At 53.3% G+C, this 24,150-nt stretch overlaps 1 protein-coding gene across 4 annotated transcripts in view; it reads left to right on the top strand.

Moving 5' to 3' along the window:
* The window catches only part of SH2B3 (SH2B adaptor protein 3), a 37,680-nt gene that overhangs the window by 5,579 nt on the left and 7,951 nt on the right, over nt 1–24,150 (top strand). For all 4 annotated transcript variants that reach the window (XM_025267075.2, XM_025267074.2, XM_025267076.2 and 1 more), the window contains exon 2: nt 4,733–5,545. In XM_025267075.2, the coding sequence (XP_025122860.2) occupies nt 4,760–5,545 (786 nt within the window). In that variant the 5' untranslated portion in view covers nt 4,733–4,759. The remainder of the gene's footprint in view (nt 1–4,732; nt 5,546–24,150) is intronic.

The raw sequence follows: 24,150 nt of genomic DNA, 5'->3' as shown, positions 1-24,150 counted from the left end.
CATGGGTGGGGAGGGGATTGGAGGGGAAAAAAATGCCCCAAAGACCCCTCTCCTCGAACCTGCTAGCTGAAGCCTGGGGGGCTCCTGGGAACCCACAGGTCATTAGTAGTTGCTTTTCCTGCCAAGAGCTTCTAGGCCCTGTTCCCAGGGTTGGCGTGATCTGATCAGTTGCTCTTCCTCTGTGTCTGGCACATAGTAAACACTCAGTAAATGCTACCTCCTGGGCCAGGGCCCAAAGAGGGGACCACCTTCCTGTGGCCTGGCTGCCTGCCCTGGCCAGGAAAGCTCCCAGGCATGGCCCCCTCCCCAACACAGGCCACAGCTGAGTGCTCTGGCTGGTGGCTTCCTGCCCAGAGCTCCTGCCGGAGCTGCCTAAGCAATGCTTCTCCCCTGAGAAGGCCTTGTGTTCAGGCTTCTGTGACCCACCCCCCCTGCCCTGCCCCCTTCCTGGCCCAGCCAGTGAAGCCTGTGAGACGCTGCCTGTGGCTTCTTACAGCAGGCGGGTTTGACATTCTCTGGAGCTGGTACCCCTCTTTTTGAACAATAATAACAGCAACAGCCACTTGTTTCTTTGAGCCCTGTGCTGAGGACCCCACAGATATCAGTTCTTAGAATGCTCCTAGTGAATGTCCAGAGAAAAACATGAACCCATTTTACAGATGGGGAGGGGAGCCCTCTCTTCTGCAGCACACAGCAAGGAAGTGGCAGAATGAGGATGTGAACCCAGATTTGGTTGGTATCTCCACTGTGGTGAGCTCATTTGTGGTGGTGGGTTTCTCGAAGCCCCTCAGCCATTTTTTGGTCAGTCCATGAAGGTCAGGGGCATGATTGCAAGAGTATGACTGTCAAACAGCAGCCTGCCTCAACCCTGAGAATTCACCACTTCATGCAACTTTAGCATTTCTGGAGTTGCTGTTCTGACATGCCCTATGGAGTGGGCCAGAGTGCCGTGGCCCTTGGCTGCTGGGGCAGATGCTGAGGGAGGTGAACGGTGAGCAGTATTGCTCACTATAGCTGGTGCTCCCTGCAACTGAACAGGCTTTTAATCCCAGCTGTGCCCCTCATGGGCCTTGTGACCTTGGACAGACCATTCCTCCCCCACCTTGGCTTTCTCATCCATCAAATGGGCATAATTCTGGGACTGCCCCTGCTGATGGGGAATAAACAAGTGAAAAAATGCAAAGTATTTAGTACAAAGCAGGGCACATAGCGTGAAATAGCGTCATTTATTGTTGTTTTTAAAATTTTCACCCTGTGGCTATTTTCCAACCACTTGTTTAGAGTCGCTGGGGCCTCCTGACTCCAGCAGGACCTGAGGGAGTGAAGTCACTCAGTCGTGTCCGACTCTGTGACCCCATGGACTGTAGCCTACCAGGCTCCTCCATCCATGGGATTTTCCAGGCAAGAGTACTGGAGTGGGTTGCCATTTCCTTTTCCAGGGGATCTTCCCGACCCAGGAATCGAACCTAGGTCTCCCGCATTGTAGGCAGATGCTGTACTGTCTGAACCACCAGGAGGACCTGAGTGAGGCCTTTCTGTCTTCTCCTCTGGACACTCGTTCACTGGGCACTAAGTCTTCCTTGTAGTGTGCGTTTGGGCACTGATCAGGTGTTTTGTGGGGGGTTTCTGTGTGGGGTTTGCATTGATCGCTAGCCACGGGAGATCTGTGCTTCAGTTTAACCACCTGTAAAATGGGAGCAATTATTGACCCTACCTGCTAGTGCTGTTGTTAAGCCTGGGAAAGTTAATGTTTTGCAAAAGCAGTTAGAAAAATGCCTGATGTTTAGCAAGTATTGAGTACACACCACTCTTCCTGTGGGGAACTGGAGTAGGGGGCCCAGTGAGGAGGGCTGCTGGCCCCTGCCTGAGTGGTGAGGGAGCTTGGGGTGGGCACAGCTGTTCCAAGAAGGCTCTTCCCAGGGTTGGTCCTGCAGCTGGGCTTCAGGTCTCTGATGTATAGGGTCGGACAGGGTCAGGTGTTCCAGACAAAGGGACAGGCCTGGGTGCCCAGGCAGTGGGTTGGCCCAGCAAGAAGTGCTCATCAGTGAATGCTGGCCACCACACACCTGCTGGAGGAGCCAGAGGTTGCAAATCCAGCCAGCTTCTTGTATTCCTACCTTCATTCATTCAGCAGGTGTTTATTGGGCTTCTGCTGCATGCTAGGACTTGGGGTTGGAGCTGGAAGTGACTCCTGGCATTGTGGAGTTCACAGTCTGGTGGGGGAGAGAGTCACTCATTAAATAATCACAGTGATTGAATGAGAGCACGTGTGCTGAAAGACAAGTTCAGGACTCAGTCACCAGTGAGCTCAAGGAAGGCTTCTGAGTGAGACTGGGAGCAGGCAGGGCACAGGGACACCTGATGCAGTGGCCCAGCAGCAGCCAGTGTGAGGGCCGATCACACAAGGTCTTGTGGATGGGACAGGCACTCGGGTCTGGAATCTGGTTCCCCAACCTGTGAGCACAGTGCTGTATCAAGGTGGGGTGGCCAAGGGGTTAGCCAAGGACAGGTTACCCATACTTTCAGGTAAAACGCTCTCCTTCAGTGACAGGGTGGTTTTCTTGGAGTGTGGTGGCCAAGGACACATGTGGCCCCTCTTCCTTCCCTTCTGCCCACTGTGTACAAAGTGCCTCCTGTGTGTAGCTGCCGAGGGCCCTGTAATGTGCAAAGTCGTCAAGTGTTTGCACAGCACCCTCCCAGCTAAAGCAGTGGCACCCACTCCATGCCTTCTGGGCTATGCTGCTGTGATCGGCTGCAGGGTCACCACCAGGACATGGAGATGTAGAATGGGGTGGGGCAGAAAGAACCTCAGTTTCTAGGTTCAGAGTCTCACCTTGAGTCCCCTTACAAGGACTCCTTTCAAGGTCTTAGAAGGTGGATACTGTGCTGCTCCCCATTTGACAGATGAAGAAACTAGGGTTCAGAGAGGTCCGATGAGAGGCACACAGCCTGTACTTTTGTGTGTTTGTGTATAATGTAGCTCCAGGAGAGCAGGAATTTCTGTCTGGTTCGCTCCTGTATCCTCAGGGCCTAGCACAGTGCCTGGCACACAGTAGGTCCTCAGTAATATCAGGGTGGGGTGAGTAGGCATCCATGAGTGTGTGGTCCTCAGCAGGGGCCCAGGCCCAACCTGGCTCGGTTGGAAGGAAGGACAGTACTGATGGTAAGGAGAGAGGGCCAGGGTTCAGCACCGTGGACAGCAGAGGGTAGGGGGCTTCTGCACTTTGATTGTGTAGGAGCCCCAGTTGCGATGAACAGGCAAGGGTCACCTGTCCCAACATTCCCCCATCAGAGCAGGAAGTACCTTTGTACCCCTTATGAGTCTTGTTAATTTATTCCTTTTTATCTTTTATGTTTATTTTTATTACACCAATAATACACTCTTATTGTAACATTGATTACAAGACTTATTAGGCTTTCCTTAGGTTCCAAAGCCTTTCCATTTAATTCAGTGAATCCTCATAACACTTCTATGAGGTAGGTGCAACATGTTCCCCATTTTACAGATGGGGCAAGCAAGGCAGAAAGACATCAACGAACCCAGGGTAACAACTAGTAAGCAGTGGGATTTGAATCTAGGCTCCAGGCGCCATGTTCTTAACCAGATTTTCTAGAGACAAGCAATAAATCTTCCTTGGTTACTTCCCCTCTTGCACCCCAACTTCTGACTCTTCCCCACAGGTCACTACTATTGCTGCATGGGTTTGCTCCAGCCACATCTTTCTTGCCCATCACTTAAATACATTTATGTACACATAAGAATTGGTAGTTTTGCTTTGTATGTTCATGTAAATGGGATCATGAATGGTTTGTATTGCTCAGTGGTTTGCTTTTTCCCTTGATGCTGTGCCCTGGAGACGTCCCAAGATGGTAGCATCGATCTTCTTCCTTTTGGAATATGCTGTAGCACATTCTGGCCTGCAGACGTATCCCAGTTTGTTTCACAAGTCTCTGACTGATAGGCGTTTAGGTTGTATTCGTTGTTATTAGTCGCTCAGTCGTGTGAGACTCTTTGCTACCCCATAGACTGTAGTGCACCAGGCTCCTCTGTCCATGGGATTTCCCGGACAAGAATATTGGAGAGGGTTGCCATTTCTTTTCCAGGGGATCTTCCCGACTGCTGCATTCGAAAGAGGATTCTTTACTGCTGAGTCACCTAGGAAGCCCTTAGGTTGAATTTACCTTTTCCCTGGCTCAAACGGTAAAGAATCAGCCTGTGATGTGGGAGACCTGGGTTCGATCCCTGGGTTAGGAAGATCCCCTGGAGAAGAGAATGGCAACCCATTCCAGTATTCTTGCTGGGAAATCCCATGGACAGAGGCGACAGGCAGGCTGCAATCCATGGGGTCACAAAGTCTCACATGACTGAGCAACTAAGCACAGCACTTTTTCCCTATTATAAATGTTGGGGCAGGAAACACCTGGAAGGGGATTGTCCTGTACATGTCTCTCTGCTCAGGTGGGAAACTTTCTCTTGAATACTTACAAGGGGAATTACTAGGTCTGAAAAGGATCCTCCCAAGCTGCCGGCCCAAAAGGCTGTACTCCCCCAGTACCCGCAACATTGTAGGGGAGTGCTCATTTTGCTGCATTTCACCAGCACTGGGTATTAAGGTAATTTTTGCTTTTTGAGGTAGTGCCTGGTGACCAGCATCTCTGGCAGTGGTATTGTGGTGGTCTGCCCAGCCGTCCACTCCCTCCTCTGTTGCGCACTCCCCACCGTGTCTTTCAGCCTGGCCACTCCACCTCGGTCTCCGCCATGAATGGGCCCACCCTGCAGTCCTCCTCGGCCTCGTCTGCGTCCTCGGCCTCCACCTCGGCGGCGGCCGCCCCGTCCCCGCGGGGCTGGAGCGAGTTCTGCGAGCTGCACGCGGTGGCTGCGGCCCGGGAGCTGGCCCGGCAGTACTGGCTCTTCGCCCGCGAGCACCCGCACCACGCGCCGCTGCGTGCCGAGCTCGTGTCGCTGCAGTTCACCGACCTCTTCCAGCGCTACTTCTGCCGCGAAGTGCGCGAGGGCCGGGCGCCCGGGCCGCCGGCACCCCGGGCCGCCCCCGCCGCCCCCGCGCGCGACTACCGTGAGACGGGCCGCGGGTCCCCGGCCAAGGCCGAGGCGGCCCCTGCCGAGCCGGGCGCCGGCCCTGCCGCCCCGGCCCCCGCGCCCGCCCCCGGCCTGCCCAAGGCCCGCAGCTCCGAGGAGCTGGCCCCGCCGCGACCGGCCGCCACCTGCTCGCTCCGGCATCTGCGCCACAGCCTCCGCCACATCTTCCGCCACCGCTCGGCCGGCGAGCTGCCCGCGGGCCCCGTCGCCACCAACGGGGACGCCGGCGAGGCCCCGGCCAGGCCCGGCCTGGCCAGGAAGCTCCTGCCCTGGAGCCTGGCCCGGGAGCCGCCGCCCGAGGCACTCAAGGAGGCGACGCTGCGGTACAGCCTTGCCGACGAGGCCTCCATGGACAGCGGGGCACGCTGGCAGCGGGGGCGGCTGGCTCTGCGGCGCTCGGGCCCCGACGGCGCAGACCGCCTGCTAGAGCTCTTCGACCCGCCCAAGGTAAGACCCCGCGCACGTGGCTCAGGGTGGTGACACTTTCCCAGCAGGTAGCTGCAGAGTGCCCAGGGGACTTTTAAAAAGTAAACTGTTCCCTCAGAGAATCATTTCCCATTTTTAGGTAGTACAGAGCTCCCTTAGACGCCACACTCAGCTTTGCTTCGTGTTTCTCTGTTACAATGCCATGCACATTCGTCGTATAATTAAGGAATAAACGTTGGAACATGACTGTTAACTGGACTCTGAGGGTCCTTTGGATTCCCCTGGTTTTCCCCTAAGGTCCCTTTTTTGCCTCAGGACACCAAGTTCAATGTAGTCGTCATGTGTTCTTAGGCACCTCTTGGCTGTTCTTCAGCCTTGTTTCCAGCGGCCTTGGCAGTTTTCAGCAGCACTGGTCAGGGATTTTGTAGAATATCCAGTGACACTGTACATGGGCATCATGTGGGCCAGTGGCAGCCTGGTTCAGGGTCCTTGAAAAGCCTGACCCAGGTTGACCCTGACAAATAGGAGGATTTCTCCTAAGGAGTTAAAAACTGTGGTGGAATTCCTTAGAGGCCTTCCATGCTTTGTGAATGTCTTACTTTCTTTGAAGTTTAGATTTTTTTTTTTTTGGTCTTTTGGGACACAGTTCCAGTGGTGCGGTTGAGGCTGAAGGCTCGTTGTCTTCTGGACACCAGCAGGACTCCATCTTTGACCAGATGTGTCAAGCTGATGGGATCCCGTGGCCTGTAATTCCCTTCTCTTTGTGGTTCTGTTATGTCCTAGGCCCTTAGTCTAGAGAGTGAGCAAAGCAGATCCCAGCCCTGGGGCGCGGGGGGCGGGGTGGGGGGGGTTCACCGTCTGGGTGGAGGAGACCACCAATTACTCATTCATTCAAAAAATACTTGTTGAGCAACTGCTCAGCACTAGTTGCTGGGGAAGCTGGTGTCCTGGTGGGGCTATTGAAGGAGTAACATGACCAATGAACTTGGAATTATAAATTGTATCTTGTGTTCTGAAAGAAAGAAATGGAACCTCTGGGAGGAGGTCCTAATTTGGGGGTGGGATGGGATGTTGTTAAGGAAGCCCCTTGTGTGAAGTACCTTTCCTTTTTAAACTTCTCTGTGGAGTCATACTCACATGCTGAGCCGTGTGAAGTGCGTCTGAAACTTCACAAGGATCTCTGTGTTTGTACACCCAGTGGCCCAGTGCCCTGGGGGGCTCCCTCACACCTCTTCCACATCAGCACCCACCCTCCTCCACATTGACTCATGCCCCTATGGATTGCATTTCTCTGTTTTGAACTTCATATAAATGGAATTGCACAGTCTGTGTGTGCGTGCTAAGTTGCTTCATTTGTGTCTGACTCTGTGGGACCCCGTCGACTGCAGCCTGCCAGGCTCTGTCCATGGGATTCTCTAGGCAGGAATACTGGAGTGGGTTGCCATGCCCTCCTCCAGGGGATCTTTCTGACCCAGGGATGGAACCCCCATCTGTTACATCTAACCTGCCTTGGCAGGCGGGTTCTTTCCCACTGGGGCAACCTAGGAAGACCGGAATCGCACAGTAAATTGGTTTTTATGTCTGGCCTCTTTCACCCAGTATGTTCTAGACATTTGCTCGTGCTCTTGGATGTACTAGAGTTTGTTTCTTTTTATGGCTGAGTAAATCCAGTCTGTTGTATGGATGTCCTTCAATTTGTTTCTCTGTTTACCGATTGGTGGATATTTGGATTGTTTCTGCTTTGGGACTTTTACAAATCATGCTGTAATGAAATTTGTTCTGAGGTCTTTGTATGGACATATGCTTCCATTTCCCTCAGCCCCCTCACACCAGATCCAAGTTCATTGGTAGATTCCTAGAAGTGCTAGGTCATATGGTAAGTGCACGTTTAACTTTGTAAGAAACTTCTAAATTTTTTTACAAATTGACAGCACAGTTTTGCATCCTCATCAGCAGTGTATGAGTCTTTTTTCTTTTCTTCAATGGATGTATACTGGTATCTCAAATTGCGGCTTTAATTTGTATTTCCCTGACTTATGAAGTTGAGTACCTTATCATGTGTTTATTGGCCATTGGGACTGGCTCTTTTTTCAAGTGTTTGTCATTTTTATTGAATTGTCTGTCTGTTTCATATTGATTTATAGTTTTTATATACCCTGAACGCAGTTTCTTTGTCCGTATCATCTTCTGCACTGTGCTTATCTTTTTACTCTTTTAATGGAATCCTTTTGTGAACCTAAGTTCTTGATTTTAATGTAGTCTAAAGTTTATCGATTGCTTTCGTTTATGGTTAGTGCTTTTTCTGTCCCATTAAAGGAATCTTTGCCTACCAAGGGTCATGAAGATCTTTCTTGTCTTGTCTTCTAAAAGCTTTATTGTTTGGGCCGAATCATATTGACAGGCCTTCACAAGATCCACCCTGAACTGCGGTGTGAGGTGGGGGTCACAGCTCTTCCAGGCCTGGTGCTGCATGCTGATGTGACCTTCTTTTTCCCGTTGGGTCTCATGGGATGCTACTGTCAGCCTGAATCTAGTGTCCATCTGTGTGCTTCTGGACCTGCTGTTCCATTGGCCTGTGTGTCTATCCTATGCCAACACCACACTGTCTTAATCACCAAAGTTTAACTGTGAATCTTGAGGTAACTTTTTTTTTCCCCAACTGTGCTGTGAGGCTTGTGGGCATCTTAGTTCCACAACCAGAGATTGAACCCCGTTAGTGAAAGCATGGAGTCCTAAGCACTGGGCTGCCATTGAGGAGGTGACTTGTGAACTGAGATCTTTTGTTTTTTGGCTGCACTGGGTCTTTGTTACAGTGAGTGGGCTTCTAGTTGAGGTTCTCAGACTTCAGAGTGCACGGTCTCAGTAGTTGTGGCGTCAGGGTTAGTTGCTCTGTGGCATGTGGGATCTTGGTTCACAGACCAGGAATTGAACCTACATCTCCTGCATTAGCAGGCAGATTCTTAACCATTGGACCGCCAGGGAAGTCCCTGAACTAAGATCTTACTGAGATAAGAATCGCTGGGTTTCGGGAACAGCATAGGGAAAAGGCACGGAGATGGGAAAGCATTTTGCATGTTTTTAAGAAAGCAGCACAGAAACGTGGTGGGGTCACAGAAGGGGAAGATGGCTCACAGGGGAGAAGGTCCTGTGAAGAGTTAGTATTTTATTCCAGATGTAACATGAAGCTTTTGGAAAGTGCAGATAAAAACTTTACTCATTGTTTTAAAAAGTCTCAAGGCTCTGACACCATGAAAAGCAAATAACATCCCAGATACATGGTCTTACCTGCATGATAATGTGCGATTCCCTGTAAAACTTTTAAGAACTGCTGCTGCTTAAAACAAACCGTCTTAGAAAACCCAGTGCCAGGAGTCAGGCGGACCCAAGTTCAAACAATGAATTAGCTTCTTTGTCAGCTGCAGATACTTAGGCAGGTGGTGTCACCTCTCAGGGCCTCAGCTTCCTCCTCTATTGAGCTGAGCTTCTCAGAGTTCGCACTTTGCATGGCTGTTGTGTTACCTGGGAGGGCGCCTCTGCTGAGTGCCCAGTACAGGGAAGGCTTGGCGTTTCTGGTGTTTCTTGTTGTTGTGGTTGTCGTAGTGAAATGATTTGGGGACTTATTATTTGGTAATAAGTCAGTGCAGATTTATTTACTGCTTTGGGCCCTTGGTACCTGGCTGGGATGCACGATCAAGGCTCCTATTCTTCAGGAGCCCAGGGTCAGAGCACCCGTCAGAGTCCTTAGGGCTCAGAAGTGGTGTCTGGCCCCGGAGAAGTGGGACCTGGGGGTGGCAGCTGGGTCCCTGGGCTCGCCCCTCCCCCCAGGCCACCTGGGCCTCTTTCATAGGCTTGATAGTTGCTGTGTGACCTGGGTGTCCCCCACAAAGTAAGCAGCCCTGGTGGGGCATCTCCCACGCCCTCCACAGGGTGTGTGAGCAGGTCCTAGCTCTGTCCGCTGCTGACAGCTTCCCTTCGGGATTAGAACAGCCTGAGGCTCTTCTGAATGTTTCCTGGAGTGACTTGGAGCATCTAGTCTAGGCTGAAGATACCTAGACTAGAAGTCTTGAGTGTGCCTGCCTAGTGGGCAGCCTTGACCTCTGACCTCTGACCCTGGAGTTGTCTATGGGAGCAACTTCTTAATTTATTTTTTAATTGGAAGAAAGTTGTTTTACAATGTTGTCTTGCTCTCTGCCATACAACACAAATCAGCCATAATTATACATATATCAGCTCCCTCTTGAGCCTCTCTCTCCTATCCCCCACCCTACCCCTATGGGAGAAACTTTAAACAAAGGCAGTGACTTCCCTGATGGTCCAGTGGTTAGGACTCTGTGGTTCCAGTGCAGAGGGTGCAGCTTCCATCTCTGGCAGGTGAACTAAAATCTCACATGCCAGGGCAGCTCAGAGAGTCAAGAAAGGCAAAGGAGGGTGTGACAGCAAAGGCTTGAGCTCTGGATTCACACCTGAGCTCTGTCACTTGGATGGTGCTCAGGCAGAAGAGGCTTGGAGGACGAGAACTGAGAGAGGGCACTACCCAGGGACCTCACTCGGGGCGTGCGCCCCCGCTTCCCCCCGGAAGTCTGAGGCCAGGTGGTCGGCAGCTCATGGGTCTGCCTCCCCTGGAGTTGGGTCAGAGCTCTGCCTCTGACCAGTGCCCCTGACCCTGGGCCGGTCAATTCTCCACTCACAGCCTCAGTCTAGTTGTCTGTAAAGTAGGCGTGATGGCAGCAGCCAGGGCTCAAGGGTCACCATGAGGGCTGCGGTGGGAGGGAGCCGGCCATTACAGGCAGTGTGTAAGCGGAGGCCACAGGCTGCTGCAGTGGGCCTTCAGAGGGGGTGTGAGGAGACAAGCGTAGTTCGTTCCCAAAGTCCAAAGTCTAGTTTCAGTGGCATCGCTGCAGGTGGACAGGGGGCGGGACAGCCCTTCCTTCTGTGCGCTGACCCTCAGGGGAGGCTGGGGATTGTCCCTGGGGGGTGGTCATTAGAGCCCCTTGGCAGGAAGTGACATCTAGGATGAGCGAAGGTGCTGCTCCTGGAAGATTGGGTAAAGGAGTCCCATGCTGAGGAAACGCCAAGTGGGAAGGCCCTTGGGTGGGCATGAGCCAGGAGACTTGGAGGAACAGCCAGGCAGCCAGGGGCTGGAGTAGAGGGCAGAAGGAGGGGTGAGGCTGGAAAGGCGACCGGGCTGGGTTGGGCGGCGCCTGAGGGAGCACAGTGAGGATGTTAGGTTTCACACTGAGAGCAGTGGGAGCACGTGAAGGATTTAGGGCCAAGGACGGGTGCGACACTTGCTCAGCAGTGGGAATGGGCTGGAGAAACCCTCTGGGGCTGCCTGTGGTCTTCCGGTGTCTGGGAGGATGTGGCATGATTCTTCTCCTAGAAGACCCTCTTGTCCTGTGGCACCTCCCTCCCCTTAGGCATTTCTGAGCTCAGGCTGGGGGTTGCTGAGGAAGCAGTATGTTTCCTTAAGTAAACATTATTACTCACCAGGCATTGTCCTAAACACTTGACCCTCAAGTCCTTCCCATGAGGTCAAGCTTATCGGCCCATTTGACAGATGGGAAAACCAAGGCCGGGAGAGGCAAAGAAACTTAGGAGCATGCTGCTAAGGAGATCTGAGCCCTGATCCCAACGGGTCCCTACTCCTGAGCCCCCAGCCACACTGCTGAACGGCCCTCCTCCAGCCACGGGGTGCAGAGCACCAGCTCCTGGCCAGACCAGGCCTAAGATGTGCCATCCTCGGCAGTTACAAACAAGAAAGATGGATTGATTGCCAATATTTACAAACCGTAAAATGGAGAGGTTTCCTATAAGAGCCCAACTTCTGGTTTCTCATACGAATTGGTGGATTTGGCAGTGCTGGGCCAGGCTCACTCGGAGTGCACCCCAGCCTGGCCCCTGCAGAAGGAGAGCCTGACTGGGGTGAGGGGTGGGTCCCAAGGTCAGGGAGCAATTACAGGGGTTGGGGTTGGCTACCCTGGAGGGCAGGGCTCTCGTAGGAGCTGGGATCCATTTTCAGTGGAGCGCATCTGGGCAGGCCATGGCCTCAGGGCCAGCCCTTTGCTGTTTCCAGTCTCAGTTTCCCCACATGTCCAGGCCTGGTTTGGCTGAGGGGGTCTCAGAGTCTGACCAGCTTTGCCCGGTCTGAGGGCTGAGCCTTAGTTTCTCTCATCTGTACTGTGGGAGTATTGATGGACTTCTGTTAATAGTAGGTGCTGTTGAAAAACGCCCTTTTAGGCAGCATCTGTTTGGCACTTGTTATATACTAAGCATTTAACTGTCTGGGCTTCATTTACCCCTCACAGCAGCCCTGTGAGGGGGCTGCAGCAATTACCCCTATATCACAGATGGGGAAATTGAGTTTAGGAGAGGGGAGGTGACTTGTCCACAGTCACACAGCTCAGAGCATGGGAGACGTGATGGGGAATTGGGCATTCGGGCTGCACCTGGTGCCCAGTGTGTCTCCAGAGTATCTACTGTTATCATGGGTGGCGGAGCTGGTGGTGTTTAGCCAGGGGCCCTACCCAGGTGGGTGGGGGTTGGCGGGGGGGGGGGGGGGCGGGGTGTCTGTTTTGAGTTCTCAGACCTGAAAAGGCTCCCCATGGCCATCTTGTCCAGTGCCACCAATTTACAGCTGGGCAGATTGAGGCCCGGACTCCCCTGGGTCCCTCTTGCACAGCGTGCCCTGCCGTTGGCCTCTGCTGCTCAGCCCAGAGAAGCCGTTGAGCAAGGAGGTGGGGGATCCTAGGGGACTCGGCCCACAGCCCTGAGCTCCCTCCTGCACCGCCAGCCCTCCTAGCTCCAAGAGGAAGTGGGTCAGTTGGCAGTGGCTGGACCGACTGGTCCTTAGGGTGGCAGGGGGCCGTCGGGCAGTGTGGTTCAGAGTCGTTCCCTCCTCTGCTTCTTCTGAGCTGTCCTTGGGCAAGTGACAGGGCCTCAGTTTCCTCGTCTGTAAAATGGGGGTGGTCCTGGCACCCATACGTGTCGTGAGCTGTGGATCCTGCAGGTGCTGACTGGGTGGGCGGAGGACCTGGCTGGGAGCAGTCAGTGCTCCTGGCGAGGAGTCTGGATGATGAAGGGGCTGAGTGTCTTGAGCGCAGCCTGGGGGTGAGGGCATTGCCCAACTAGCCCTTCAACCTCCCCTGACTCCGCTGTGCCTGCCTCCCGGATGGGGAAACTGAGGCCCCAAGATGCAGAAGGAGCCACCGCTGGACCCTGGGGGCCAAGCCCAGAGCCCGTGCCCAAGTGTGGGAAAGAGGAAGCAGAGAGAGAGGGACGTCCGCCGGGGGCCGGCGGTTTCCTCTCGGAGGCAGGAGTGCGAGGAGGAAGAGGAGGGCTGGGCAGGAAGCGGCCACGCGGGCGGGAGGGGCAGCCTCCTGGGGGCTCGGACAGACCTGGGCCCGAGTCCCGTCCCTGCCCTTCTGCACTGTGCGGCCTTGGGAAGGGCACTTGGCCCTCCCTGTGCTTCATTTTCCTCAAGTACAAAGAGCTGAGTGGTGGCACACACAGCAGGGCGATGGTGAACCAACCGCTGTCCCCGTGGCGGCGAGAGCTGGCCCCGTGCAGGGGCTCTCAGCCAGGCTTAGCTGCTGCAGCTGCTACTTGTTACTAGTCATTTTCAGCACGGTGGGCACTGCATTCGACACATCCCATGCAGTCACCACAAACACTGGAAGGCGGAGACAGAGAGGACACTGTCTCTTAAGAGGAAACAGGCATGGAGAGATATAGAGACTTGCCCAAGGCCACACAGCTGGCAGGTGGAAGAGCAGGAATGCAGTCTGCTGTGGGCCTGCCAAGGTCAGGGGCTTGTGTCAACCCCCAAACAGGCACAGAGACCACCCACTGTAGCCCAGCAGACCCTTGTGGGCCCAGACAGAGCCCCAATGATTCCCGGGGAGACAGGCATGTAGAAGGCCAGTGCATCCCCAATCCCACCTTCCCAGGAGGACCAGGCGTCAAAGGCTTCTGGGGTGAGATGGGGTTTCTGTCCTCACTCTGCTGGGGCTGCTGTGACCCAGGTGATTCCCCGTGCCTCTCTGAGCTGTGAAACGGGCAACCAAGGGGCTTGATCCGGGCCTTCCAGGGCTGGTGGGGGAAGGAAGGAAGGGGTGGTGGTAGGCAGGGCTCCCGTGGGGCCCCCAACCGCACACACAGCCGCCCTGTCTGCCCCTTATTGGGGTTTTGTGTAACATCATTTTTTGAAAAGTACTTTGCCGCTTAGAAGAAACCCCCAACCACGCTGAAACCACGGGCAGATGGTATCGGTGTGCTTCCTTTCAGCTCAAATTCTGTGAATCCCGAGACTGGAAAGTGCCCCTGAATCCATCAGGGGGAGGGCGGCAAATGACAGTCATTTATCATCCCTCCATCCCCTTGCTCCTCGGGCCTGTGGCTGTTGTCAGCTTCCTGGAAGTTGCTCTTGGTTTTCCTTTGTTGGGGGACCGCGTGTGGAGACACAGAACTATGGAGTCTGTGCTGTGGACTTGGTGGCCAGGGGGCAGGGCACATGGACAGGTTTGGGTTCAGATCGTGGCTCTTGCGTCCTTGTTATGTGGCTTTGGGCTGAAAACCTGGCCTGTTTTGGCTTTGGTTTCCCATTCTGGAGAATGGGATGTCAGTCCTGCCCTCGCTGGGTGACTGAGTCAAAACCTGGCTCCTGGAGGGCCTGGCATGAGGTGTGAGGTGTTTCCTTCCCGAGGGGCAGCGGAAGGGGCTTCCTGTGTGGGAAGTCACAGACCCCCGAGCTGGGTCCCCAGAGGCCCTCCCTGGGATAGGCCACCACCTGGCTGCCACTCCCAGTGGCCCGAACTGGGCAAAGCGGACAGCGCGGACAGCCAGTTGGGCCTGCTGGAAATCCCCCACCCACTTCTTTGTGAATGGAAAAGGAAACCAAAATGCACACCAGAGATCTCTGCATTCTGAGCGCTGGCCCTCACTGGGGGTGGGGGCAGGGTGGCTTCCTTCCCCAAGGCAGGAGGGGCCGCCTCAGCTTCCTTTCTGGGGCACACACCCCTTTTTCTCTCTCCCCTCCGAGCTGGGGTGGAGGCCACCGTTGCCCTTGGGCCATGGACCCCACTGACTGCTCAGTCTCTGGAACCGATGGATGACGGCAGATAGGGGCGGGGGCCAGCACAGCAAGACCTGGCCTCTGGGTCCTCCCTCCCTGTGTCTGAACCCCCTCCTTCCCAGGCTGGATGCAAATCCTGACTGCGGCCCAGTCTGAAGTCCACAGCACGGCAGAGAGAACCTCTCTCCAGGGAACCGTCTGGAACGGGAGGACAGACCGTGGTGTCTCTTTTCAGATCTGCATGTAATCTAGGAAACTGTCTACCTTACCGAGGGCCCCCACGTTTGAGTTCCTGGTGTTTCTGGTTTTGTTTTAAAGCTCAGGGCAGAAACGATAGAAAAGTCACCGAAAGACCACCCATAATCCAACTACCCAGAGAAAACAAGCATTTCAATCCCAGTCGATGTCTCTGTCCTCTCTTGTATTTCTTTCTCCAGCTTTTCCCCCAAATTGCAGCTCCATCAGCATTCACTAATTCTTCATTCAGTAGTTATAGAGGGAGCCCCTTCTGTGTGCCCAGCATGCTGGAAACGGGCAGAAACTTTTGGACAAAACCCCAAGCCCTTGTGGGACTGACACATTCATTCTACTTTTTTTTTTTCACTTAAGATATGTTGAACATTTTTATGTTCAGAAATTTTTAAGAATGTCTTAATGGCTGCACAATATTTCATTTACATAGGCCATGATATATTTATCTGTGATTATCCAGACTGGTGTTTCAACCATTTCTAATTTTTTTGCTCAAGTAGATACCCTTGTGACAAACGTCTTGTACATCTCTAATTACTTCCTTAGGCTACATTCCTAGAGGCGAAGTGCTGGCTGGAAGGCTTCATGAGCGCTTCTCATGTGTTTTCTCTTAAAGCTTTATTGAAATATAGTTTACAGATTATAAAATTAACCTGTTTAAAAGGGTACAGTGGTTTTTAGTATATATACAGGGTTGTACAACTGTCTCCATGGTTTACAGGCCACTTTCTCATCTCACCACTCCTCATCTCAAAAAGAGACTTTGTAGCCATCAGCAATCACTCCTCATCCCTCCCCTCCCCCGGCCCCAGGTAGCCACTCGTCTCTTCTGTCTCCCTAGGTTGGCTTAGTCTGTTCTGTTCATGTACACAGAACCAGTGTGTGGTCTTTCATGACTGTCTTGACTTTCGCTCAGCATCATGTGTTCAAGGCTTGTCCATGTTGGAGCTCGTGCCAGTATTTTGTTCCTTTTTATTGCCCACTGATTTCCCATTGTATGGCTAGATGGCATTTTGTATGTCCATTTCTCAGTGGATGGACATTAGGTTGTCTTCACTTTGGGGTGATTATGAAAAGCGCTGCTGCAGACATTTGTGAGCTAAGTTTTCGTGTGGACGTATTTCTTTTTTTTCCCTGGGTATGTACCTAAGAGTAGAACTGTTGGATCAAATGTAACTCCCTTTAAACATTTTGAGGAGCTGCTAAACTGTTTTCCAGACTACTGCACCATTTTATATTCCCACCAGTAATGTATGAAGATTCTAACTTCACATCCTCACCAACACTTTTTACTATAGCTGTTTTTGATTGTAGCCATCCTACAATGGTTTTGAATAGTTGAATGGTTTTGATTTACATTTCCCTGATGGCTAATGAGGTTGAGCATCTTTTCAGGTGCTCAGGAGCTATTTCTAATGTTTCTGATACATCCTTTCCAAAGAGCCTTCTAGAAAAGCTATACTCATTTAAATATCTTCAAATAGTGGTGCTTACATTGGGTATTTAAAAATGTTTGCCAACTACCAGGTGAAGTGGTTATCTTGTCCTGATTATGAACAGAATGGGCCATTTCTCTTTTTAAAGAACTTTGAGATATACTTCACATGACATAAAATTCACCATGTTAAAGTGCAATTAGTTGTTTTTAGCATATTCACTGTGTATGCAGCCATCATCACTGTCTAATCCCAGAACATTGCACCACCTTGTTTCATCACCTCACTCGGAAACCCAGTACCTGTTAGCATTGGTCCCCAGCCCTTAGCAGCCATTAATCCTGCTTTCTGTCCCTGCGGATTTTGACTGTCTCTTATGTTTCTTGGCTGTAGACATTTTCTGTGACTTACAGGCCATTAACTCTCTGTGTGCCTCTCTTGCACTGCCTGCCTCTTCCCTGCTAACCTGCAGGAGCTCTGTACATGGATCCTGGTGCTCTGTCACACACTGCAAATATTTCCTTTGCTATTTGACTTTTCAACTGGTTCTGAGTTTCTCAGCCTATGAAGGTTTTTAAGTCTGGGCAGTGACATATGGTTGATTTTTTTCCTTCATGATTTTGTTCTTTGCTTTTTCTGCTTAGGGCTGGGATCAGATAATTACTCAGGTTCTTTCATTCCACTTTTGTCTCGGTGTTATGTTTCACATTTAATTATTTAATCCAACTGGCTTTTATTCTTTGTGGCTGGTGCAATTTCCTGTTGTTCTTTGGTGTCAGTGAGGTGCTGTGTGTAAAGGCATATCACTGAACAGGGGCTAAGGATAATGACGAGAACTCTTGGCAGACTGAGCTGGGAAGGGTGGAGACTGCGGCCTCAATGGGCCCCGCCGACTCTGGGGCTCCTGGCTGGCGCCCTGGTTCCCTGTCAGCCTGGCCTGAAGCTCTGCTCAGCTGACTCGGAGCCTCCACAGCAGCCCTACAGCCCCCTTGAGCTCCAGAGGTCCTCGCTTTCACCTCTTTTTCTGAATCATCATTCTTCGAAGGCAGGCGGTAGCCACCGTCCGGGGCTTTTGGGGATCTTGGTGGTGACGAGCCCCCCCTCCCTCCACTGCACGCCCCTATCGGAGGCCAGTGACAGAGGTTATTTGTTGTTGCTTAACCACATCTTTTTCCACCCTCGCTGGGTGTAGAGCTGACAGGGGCCCCAGGGTGCAGCTGAGGGCTGTGCTGCTGGGGTAAGGGGCTTCCCCCACCTGGCTGGCTCCACCATGGGGCTGGGAGGCAGGCACAGCGCAAAAGGCCCTGGGGGGTGGCCAGGCAGCTCTGGGTCCCCTCTGCTTTCCCCCCAAGAACACAGAGCACACCCTCCCATGCAGTGGGAAGACCTGGGGTAGTGGCTGGTTGCATGCCAGGCGGGACCCTCCTGCTCGAGGCCTGGGTGGGTGGTGGGGCCTCTGGGAGCCATGGCTTCCCCTTTTGTCGGGGGGCTGACACAGCCTAGTGTTCCAGGCCCGGGTGTCCTGGCCTTGTGGTGGCCAGAGGGGCACCACGTGAGGAAGGCAATGTTGGCGTGAAGGTGGGTGGGGACAGGGTGCGGGGCTCTTGCGGCTCTGCAGCCACGTAGGGCAGGGAGGAATCCTGACGGGATGCTCAGAGCAGGAAGTGGTCGCTCAGCGCGTGGGCTGGTGGCAGCTGGTTTGCAGCCGGCAAGGGGCGGGGTGCAGGGGGCTTCTGACGGGGCCCCCAGTGGGCCCAGGCCTAGGTGCCCGCTCGGTACTCCCAGAGACCCTGCTCTGTCCTCCAGCAGGAAACTGACAGAGGGGAGCTGACGCAGGCTAGCCACTGAGCAGCTCCACATTCTGGAAAGTGGTTGGTTCTACTCTGCTGGAAGTTTTGGCCAGGAGTGGTGCCCTGTGCAGAGGAAAGGTACAGCCCGCAGCCTGGCTTGTGACGGTGTGGAGCTGGCCCCTCTGTTCCCACCTCTGCAAGGCCCCACCCCAGGACTGGCCTCCCCAGGCCAGGTCATGGGTGGACCGCTGTCACCCTGAGGGGGAGGCAAGGCGAGGTCAGCTGGTGAGATGCCCATAGGTCCATAAGCACCTTGGTTCTCTCTTCAGCCACAGGCCACTCCCTCACCCCCAATCCTGGGTGGTTCCCCAAGGCTAGCCTAAGAGTAGAAGTGCATGCTCATCTCCACACTTGGCCACTCAGTATGAAGCTGGACAGCCGCATCTCAGGGTTTGGATGGCTGTCAGGGGGATCCGAGACTGGTTCTGTGAATATTGGGGGGTGGGGAGCTCTCTCCCCCCACGGGGACCTCCGTCTCTGGGAGGCAGGTTGCTCCAGCATCTGAGAGGAGCTTTGTGTCCCTGTCACTGTGATTGTGTGTGTGGGGTGGTCTCCATCTCTCTGAAAGGGGGCTTTATGTCCGTGTCACTGTGAGTCTGCATTTCTAACATGTGGAGGGGACCTTGCAGGCTTGCAGGGGAGCTCATTGCAGGTGGGGCTTTAGACAAGCCCCCAGCCCATGCTTCCTGCTTAGACGGTAAAGCATCTGCCTACAATGCGGGAGACCTGGGTTCAATCCCTGGGTCGGGAAGATCTCCTGGAGAAGGATATGGTAACCCACTCCAGTATTCTTGCCTGGAAAATCCCATGGACCAAGAAGCCTGGTAGGCTACCTGCCATGGGGTCACAAAAGAGTCGGACACGACTGAGCGACTTCACTTTCACTTTCCAGCCCATGTCTTTCTCAACACCTCTAGCTAGTTACCCCTCCTACAGGGCCTTCTTGGGGCCTCTCCGGGTCTAGAAGTAGAGGGGGCACAGGCCCCCACACTCATGCTTGGTCACTAAGGGTGTGATCTGGGGGTGCCACCTGCCCAGGGGAGGGAGGCGAAATGATGGGGACTCTGGGCAGGGGGGACATATTATATTATATATTGGGGGGACATCTCCCTATGTCAGTGCCGGCTCAGGAAAAGCTCCGTCTCTGGCACTGGTGGGCTCTCACTTGGCAGAAAGGGGAAGTCGACTTGATCTTTGTGGCTTTTATAGAAGCATCTCCCGTCCCTTTCCTGCTCTCTTATGGGGAGACGGAAGCTTGAGACAACAGGGCCAGACCAAGGAGACCTGGGAGACTCCTGTGTACTCCAGGCAACTGACAGGTTGCACATACAGAAGCCCTGGGCATGTGCCTCATCACCATCTCCATTTTACAGACGAGGAAACAAAAGCACAGAGAAGTGAAGTGATTTGCTCAGGGTCCCATGAAGAAAAAGTAGCTGGAAGCAAGCATTCAAAGGGGGTGTGTGTGTGTGTGTGTCCCCCAGGTTGGGGGCAGAGGAAGGAAATGAATGACCTGCGCCCTGTAGTTCAGCTAAACATTTGTTGAGCTCATTGCTTTCAGTTTGCCCCCAAGGGAGCAGGGGAACAAGGGGGTGAGATAACTCGCCACACCTCCACATCTGCCTCTGCTTCCCAGACATCTGAGGGCTGGGGCCCCAGGCATCTACCCTCACCCATTGATCTGACAGACTCACTCTCGACCTCCTCCAGGCTGGACCTGGTGCTGGGCCCCAGCTGGAAACAAGGCTTGGTGCCCTGTCCCCACCCCCAGAGCAACTCCCAGTCAGATGGTGGGGGCAGCGGCACCATCAGGAAATTATGGCCTGGTCTGATAAGCCCCGTGCCGCGGGAGAGGCACAGGAGTTGCACTGACCACAACGTAGCGATCAGAGAAGGCTCCCTGAAGGAGAGAAGGTTTTCTCTCCTGAGACCAGCAGTTTAGATCAGGTCTGGTGGTGTGTGAGCTGGATGGCAGCGGTGCTGTGGGCTCGGGGACTACAAAGACAAGGGTCTGAGCCCCAGCTCCACTTGGCTGCTCTCCATGGCTGGGGGTAACAGAATTTTGCTGGTCAGGGCTCCCATTCCTCCATCTGTATCGTCGGCTTGACCTGTGTTCTGTGAGGCATCCAGGGCCTTCCTCTCAGTCAGGGCTCTCCCTGAGCTGGCTCAAGGCCCTGGAGGCCCAACCTGTGTCCTCCATCCTTGCCTCCCTGAGTCCCTGCCATTCCCCTAGAGTCCTCGAGAGGGTGGGGGTCTGCGTTGGGGGCCGTATCCTGTGCCTACAGATCCCAACACACATGATACTTGGCAGACAAGGGGCCTGTGATGAATATCTGTTGAGGACTAAAGTCGAACATCTACAACCTCCCAGCCCTGTGCTCAATCCTGGGGGTGTGACAAGACCAGGTTCCCCAGAGCACATTTCACAGGTGGATAAGGCAGTGGAGGAAGTGAAGTGAAGGGGGTTCTGGGATGGTGACTGTGTGTGTCTGGATACAGTGGTCAGACAAGGCCTTCCCGAGGCAGCAATCCTTGAGCTGAGACCTGAGTCCAAGAAGTGCCAGATCTGTAAAGATGCAGGGAACCTGCCTTTCAGCTGGAGAGAACAGCAGGTGCAAAGGCCCCGAGGTGGGAGCGTGCTTGGTACATTGAAGGCAGAGTGGAGGCCAGTGTGGCGGAACAGGGTGAAAAAGAGGGTAGGTGAGGTTAAGGAGGTAACAGGAATGAGGTTCGGCAGTATCTCATGGGCCACGGTGAGGACCAGCAAGGTGGGGCCTACAGGTATTTTTTAAAAAATATATTTAACTGTATGAGCTCTTAGTTGCAGTGTATGGGATCTAGTTCCCTAACCAGGAATCAAACCCGGGCCCTCTGATTGGAAGCATGGAATCCTAGTCCTGGAGCAACAGGGAAGTCCCTTTTAAAAAATTTTCTCCATTTATGCAGGCCGTCAGTGCCCAGTCATAGTAACAGCACATGGAGTATTCGATGGTCTTCAGTGCCAGCATGTGAGATACTTGGTTGCAGCCACGTGGGATCTAGTTGCTAGACCAGGGATCGAACCTGGGCCCTCTGCATTGGGAGTGCAGAATGTTAGCCACTGACCACCAGGGAAGCCCCCACAAGAGTTTTGAGCAGAGGAGGGGGATGAGAAGTCGTTGGATTCGGGATGTGTCTGGGAGGAGTGCTAACAGGACTGCTGGACAACAAACTCAGTTTTCATGCTGCCCGTCCCATGGTTCAAGATGTCACCTTTTTGTGATGCCTCACCTTATTGGGGCTCCCTGTGAGCACCCCTGCTTTGCTCGCAGAAGCTGCTTATGACTAGAATCCAGAGCCCTCTCCCCCACCCCGCTACGAACTGCTGAGAACTGGAATCCAGGCCAGCTCGTTCTCAAGCCCTTGCCCCCAGGGTCCAGCACTGTGTGTTCTGTGGGGCAGGCTGTGTCCCCTGCCCTCCCCATCTCTTGTGCCTGGGGAGGGGGTGTGGCTCCTTGCCCAGCCTTCCCCCCAAATGTGCTGTTTCAGATGCACCCAGGATAAACATGGATCCCAGGCTGACCTCCAAAGGATCCAGGCCCCTGGCTGTAATGCAGGAGGCTCTCTTAGCCTTGGCTGCTCATTTGTGAAGTGGGGAATAAAACATCAGCCATGCGTGGGCTCCTGGGGGGGCGTCAGGGGAGGCGCCCACCATGTTCCTCCAACAAGACAGGTGGCTCAGAGCAGGATGCTCTCAGAGGATCACGGGAGATGATGTCAGGGTTGCCTCCACCCTGGAGCGGTGACCTTCCAATTTCCTTGGTCCTGGTACCTCCATTCCTCAAGATGATGCTCTTTTCTGCAGTATATGCAATTTCTGGAAATGATGCAGACCTGTGAATTCAACAGTTCAAATGTCCTGGATGGACAGACCAGGCCCCAGTGCCTGGCACACAGGAGGTGCTCATTAAAGGGTGGAATGAGGGGGCCTGTTGGTACTGTTTCTTGCCACAGACAACTCCCCTGCCGTCTTGTGGATGTGGCTGCACTTACTGGTCCCTGGCTGTTGGCTCCTGCCATACTCTTGGCTTCCAGTGTCTTTTTCTTCCCCCTTCTCCACTCTGCAGAGCACTCAGCAAACATTTAAAGCCGGTGACTGTGCCCTGTGGAAGGCACGAGATGGGAAGGGAGCAGGGAGGCTGCCTCGGGCTCACGGACTCAGTGTGTGTGGACAGCCATGAAAAGCTGAAAGTTTCCTCAGGAGAGCGGTTTGCTTCTGAGCAGACCAGGTATTCCTAAGACTGACTTCCCAAGACCCTGTGCTCATCCCCGCCCTGTGACATCCCCTGGGACCTTTCCATATCCTCCCCCTCTCGCCCCGGCAGTGCCCATACACATGGTACTGCCACATTTTCTTGGAGGGTACAGGGGCACCATTAGCCCACTTTACAGAAGTGGAGACTGAGGCCAGGAGAGGCAAGTCAGTTGTCCATGAAGGGTGAGGCAGAGTTGGGACTGAAGGCCAGGAACGTCTAATTCCAAAAACTCAGGATGGGGAGGCTGCTTGCAGTGGTTGTGCAGACCCAACAGGGGTTTCTGAGCTGGACACTTGGTGGCCACTGGGTGGGGAACACATGGGTTCAGGTTTCTCTGCTCCAACTCTTCTCGGACACGACTGAAGTGACTCAGCAGCAGCAGCTCTTCTCAGAGCCTTTAATGGCTGCTGCGCACGGGATCCATGCATAAGTGGCTGCCTTTTCTTGGAGAATGCCTCTTTGCACTGGCTGCTGGGAAGCTCAGATACAAATCTGTGGCAAGTGAAACTCAGGTCTGTGTTCTAGTGGTTGTCTGCAAACAGGTGCAGACAACTGGTCCCTGGCTGTTGGCTCCTGCCATACTCTTGGCTTCCAGTGTCTTTTTCTTCCCCCTTCTCCACTCTGCAGAGCGCTCAGCAAACATTTAAAGCCGGTGACTGTGCCCTGTGGAAGGCACGAGATGGGAAGGTGCAGGGAGCTGAGTTCAGCATTCCCATTCTGGGTATCCCTGGAATCTGAAAGAGACAGGACATTTTCTCTTTTTTTAAGGCTGTTTGGATACAATTCAGTTCAGTTGCCAGGCCTTGATTCCAGCTTGTGCTTCTTCCAGCCCAGTGTTTCTCATGATGTACTCTGCATACAAGTTAAATAAGCAGGATACAATATTATAGGATACAATAAGAGGTGATTAAGCCTTTCTCAGAATGGTGTTTCATCCATTTGTTCATCCATTGGTCCAAGCAGCATCCGTTCTGGGCTCTTGCCTGAGGAGGGGGAACTCAGTTATCCAGGACTTAGGTTCAGTCACTCAGTTGTGTCTGACTCTTTGCAACCCCATGAATCACAGCATGTCAGGCCTCCCTGTCCATCACCAACTCCCAGAGTTTACTCAAACTCATGTCCATTGAGTTGGTGATGCCACCCAACCATCTCATCCTCTGTCGTCCCCTTCTCCTGCCTTCAATCTTTCCCAGCATCAGGGTCTTTTCCAATGAGTCAGTTCTTCACATGAGGTGTCCAAAGTATTGGAGTTTCAGCTTCAGCATCAGTCCTACCAATGAATATTCAGGACTGATTTCCTTTAGGATGGACTGGTTGGATGTCCTTGCAGTCCAAGGGACTCTCAAGAGTCTTCTCCAACACCACAGTTCAAAAGCATCAATTCTTCAGCGCTCAGCTTTCTTTATAGTCCAACTTTCACATCCATACATGACTATTGGAAAAACCATAGCCTTAACTAGATGGACCTTTGTTGGCAAAGTAATGTCTCTGCTTTTTAATACGCTTTCTAGGTTGGTTGTAACTTTCCTTCCAAGGAGCAAGCATCTTTTAATTTCATGGCTGCAGTCACCATCTGCAGTGATTTTGGAGCCCAAGAAAATAAAGTCTGTCACTGTTTCTCCATCTATTTCCCATGAAGTGATGGGACCAGATGCCATGATTAAGCTTAGTTTTCTGAATGGATCTAGAATTTCCTTCGAGCCTTTGTTTTCAGGCCCCCAGC

The sequence above is a fragment of the Bubalus bubalis genome, chromosome 17, assembly GCF_019923935.1.
Source record: "Bubalus bubalis isolate 160015118507 breed Murrah chromosome 17, NDDB_SH_1, whole genome shotgun sequence".
NCBI lineage: Eukaryota > Metazoa > Chordata > Mammalia > Artiodactyla > Bovidae > Bubalus > Bubalus bubalis.
The sequence above is the reverse complement of the archived record's forward strand: the minus strand, read 5'-3'. Positions and strand labels throughout refer to the sequence as shown.